This window comes from Coptis chinensis, chromosome 6 (assembly GCF_015680905.1).
Source record: "Coptis chinensis isolate HL-2020 chromosome 6, ASM1568090v1, whole genome shotgun sequence".
Classification (NCBI taxonomy): Eukaryota; Viridiplantae; Streptophyta; class Magnoliopsida; order Ranunculales; family Ranunculaceae; genus Coptis; species Coptis chinensis.
Window position 1 is genome coordinate 28,575,196 of NC_141461.1, and position 3,664 is coordinate 28,578,859.

A 3,664-nucleotide genomic window follows, 5' to 3' on the forward strand; every position below is an offset into this window, starting at 1 on the left:
AGCTGCTTAGCGTTTCCCAATCCAATGGTTTTTTTTTTGGGACTCTTCAACCGCCATTCCCACAGGAAAAAAAAAAAAAAATTTGACTCTCAACCGCCACATGGCGGGTGATTTTTTTTTTTTTTTTTTAAAAAAAAAAAAAAAATTAAGACTCTGAACCGCCAGTGCCTATGGCGGGTAGGATTTTTTTTTTTTTTAGACTCTCCAACCGCCATTGCGGCGTGTGGGGGAAAAAAAAAAATTAAAAAAAATTTTTTTTTTTTTTTTTTCTCTGAACCGCCATTCCCAAAGGCGGTGTGGTTTAGATTTTTTATGCCACTGACGCTTATCATATATATAAGTAAATTTATCAACTATTGGATCAAAATTTCCGTGATATTTGGTGTTTTGCCGCACCATTGGACTTAGCCTTAGACACTTATTCTGAGGGCATTGTGGTCATAAAAGTTGAACCAGTAAATCATTGATGGATATGATGGAGTGATGAACAACTTGCAATGTATAGTCGTATAGATTGAGATGCTAAATATTGTTCTTTTGGTGGACCATATATACTATATAGGCCGTTCACAAGAGTCTTGCGGCAAAACTCTTGCCAGTGAGTCCGTGACGAACAGTCCTAACAACAGGTAAGCATCATAGGACGTAAGGAAGTCACGTGCAAATTACAAAATTCAAGTTCACCAAAATTCTATATTCTGCATTTCTGCCACTTAATTATCGAAAAAAAACAGAGCATCTGCCACTCATCGATCAACTAAACTATTTATCTTGGCTTTATGGATAACTCACTTCATAAATTTCTTAAATTGAAATTTGATTTTCTACTAGATTGCATTCTATAAAGAAAATTTTGCATGTAGTTTCAAAGAAATAAATTAAATGAAATTATTGAAGGAAAAGAAAACAAAAGAAGGAACAGAATCCATTGAGTACATTCCTCATATTGTAGTGGCAATTTCGTTTTTATGCATGACAACAGCCAGCAGGGGTATTATTCTGTGGTTCTACATAATGAGATGAAGGATATTAAGACATAAAGAAATAAAATAAAATATATTGAGATAAGGATATTTTCTGCGGCTTTGCTGTTATACTCTTAAATTGTCAGTGTTTTGTTGCTATGCCGGAGTGACGACAAATAAGACACTCTTCATCACAAGTTCACAACTGGGCAAGTCAGGCCGATCATCCTTGTTTGCCAACCTGTTGGGCAATCATGCAATTGAAGCAAGAAATCATACTGTAAATCAACATTAAGTCCAATGAATAATATTGGGGACTTTGGGGTTAAAACTTAAAACCATGAAGGACATTTGATGTAATTGTACCATCAACTTTTCCTATATAACTTTGTCATTGAATAGATCATTTTTCTTATCCACGTTCACAAACTTGGAGTCTTGAACTCGTTAAGTTAAACCTGAGTCCTTATTTCTTGAGTCATGGCTTTGGCCATTGCATTCCTCTTCTTTTCCATTCTTATCTCAACTACAACTACATATGGCTTGGATTCATGCACTTCGTCGGACCTCTCTATCGTGCACATTTATGGAAAATGCTCACCGTTTACATCTCCAAAGCGCGAGTCATGGGTTGACACAGTCATTGACATGGCTAAGAAGGACCCGCTGCGAGTCACCTACTTGTCGATGCTTATTGGGGAGAAGACATCGGTACCAATTGCGTCCGGTCAACAAGTCTTGAACATCGGCAACTATGTCATCCGAGCAAAATTTGGCACACCAGGCCAGCTCGTGTACATGGTTATGGACACTAGCAATGATGCTGCTTGGATACCATGTTCTGGGTGCTCTGGGTGCTCACCCACAATGTTCTCCCCCAATGTGTCAACTACGTATGGGTTTATGGATTGCAAAATGCCACAATGTACACTGGTTCGTGGACTTTCATGCCCTGATTCAGGCCCAAGTCCATGTCTTTTTAACCAATCCTATGGTGGAGATTCATCCTTTTCTGCCATACTTTCTCAAGACTCACTAAGATTGGGCCTTGATATTGTTCCGGATTATGTTTTTGGTTGCCTAAGTTCTGTTTCAGGCGGTAATATTCCACCACAAGGTTTATTGGGCCTGGGTCGGGGCTCCATGTCACTTCTCTCCCAGTCCGGGGCACTCTATTCGGGTGTCTTTTCTTACTGTCTACCCAGTTTCAAATCCTATTATTTTTCTGGTTCACTGAAGCTTGGCCCGACGGGTCAACCGAAGACCATCAAGACCACGCCGCTTCTACGGAACCCACACCGGCCTTCACTATACTACGTTAACCTCACGGGTATTAGTGTTGGTAAAGTTTTGGTACCAGTAGCACCAGAGCTTCTTGCATTCGACCCGAGCACTGGTGCTGGGACCATAATTGATTCGGGCACAGTTATAACCCGTTTTGTTGCACCAGTTTATATAGCTATGAGGGACGAGTTTAGGAAGCATATTAGTGGGACAATATCATCATTGGGTGCATTTGATACTTGCTTTACATCGAGTAATGAAGCTCTTACGCCACTGATTACATTTCATTTTGATGGGATGGACTTGAAGTTGCCAATGGAAAACACATTGATACATAGTAGTGCTGGGTCATTGGCCTGCTTAGCTATGGCTGCAGCACCAAGTAATGTGAACTCAGTGTTAAACGTCATAGCTAATCTCCAACAGCAGAACCTTAGGATTCTCTTTGATCTTACTAACTCTAAATTGGGTATTGGTCGCGAGCTCTGTAATTAGAAGTTATAAACTAAATCTAGTTATGCACTCTCTGCTTTTTACCTTTTCTACGTGGTTTATTTATTGTTTTGCTAAGATGTGTATCATTCTGTGCAATTGGGAACGGCACATAGATTAGTAATTTTCCACGGATTTGCGTGGTCTATGGATTAAATGGATTATTAATAGCCCAAATTTTGTCTCTTTTTACTTACCAAAAATAAAAAGAAAAGAAAAGATAATGGTTTTGATGTCGACTAATCGGGTCAGGCTTCAATTTACATCACTACCTAAAATCTGGAAGTAAGTCATCTCTCTTTTTTTTTCCTTCCTAGAACTACATAATCATTCCCTTAATAAACCAGCTTAAGTTCTCAACAAAATTTCCTCCAAATCATTCAAAAAAGCCAAATCGTCTCATACAATATTCTCATTTTCTTCTGTTGGATTTTATCGATATCTCATGCATGATTTCTATGATATATACAATTACGTTATACCACATGCATAAAATAAAATATAGTAAAATGTAAGATCGCACCTTGGTCACGGCTTTCATTTGAAGTTCCAAGCTTTGATTCACAGAGAAGATGTTCTTGACACACTCAAGATCTTCTTCTTCTTAACTTTGCTTGAGTCAAGTTCCAACCACGAGCGGAAGCAACCTTTTTTCCTTTTTAACCAAGAACCAAGAACCGACAATGGCTAGGGAGGATACCACCTATGGAATCTCCACAAATTACCTGGGCTTCTACTTTAGAAAATGTTGGAGGTCGCCATTAAAGGAGAGAGAGCTTTTCTTGTTGTTCGGGATGATTAATATGTGAGAGGTGGGTCTATTTATAGAGGTTCCCACCTCCTCAATATTGGATAGGATAGAGTCCTATCTTCATCTAATATCGATAGGATAGAGTTATATACTTTCATCTAATATCGATGGG

At 38.7% G+C, this 3,664-nt stretch overlaps 1 protein-coding gene across 1 annotated transcript; it reads left to right on the forward strand.

Moving 5' to 3' along the window:
• The first annotated feature begins 1,354 nt into the window (after window positions 1-1,354).
• On the forward strand, window positions 1,355-2,771 carry LOC147492444 (Eukaryotic aspartyl protease family protein). Its single transcript, XM_086566213.1, has one exon. It carries the CDS (start codon window positions 1,446-1,448, stop codon window positions 2,742-2,744), a length of 1,299 nt encoding a protein of 432 aa, XP_086422339.1. The 5' UTR covers window positions 1,355-1,445; the 3' UTR covers window positions 2,745-2,771.
• Window positions 2,772-3,664: the final 893 nt, after the last annotated feature.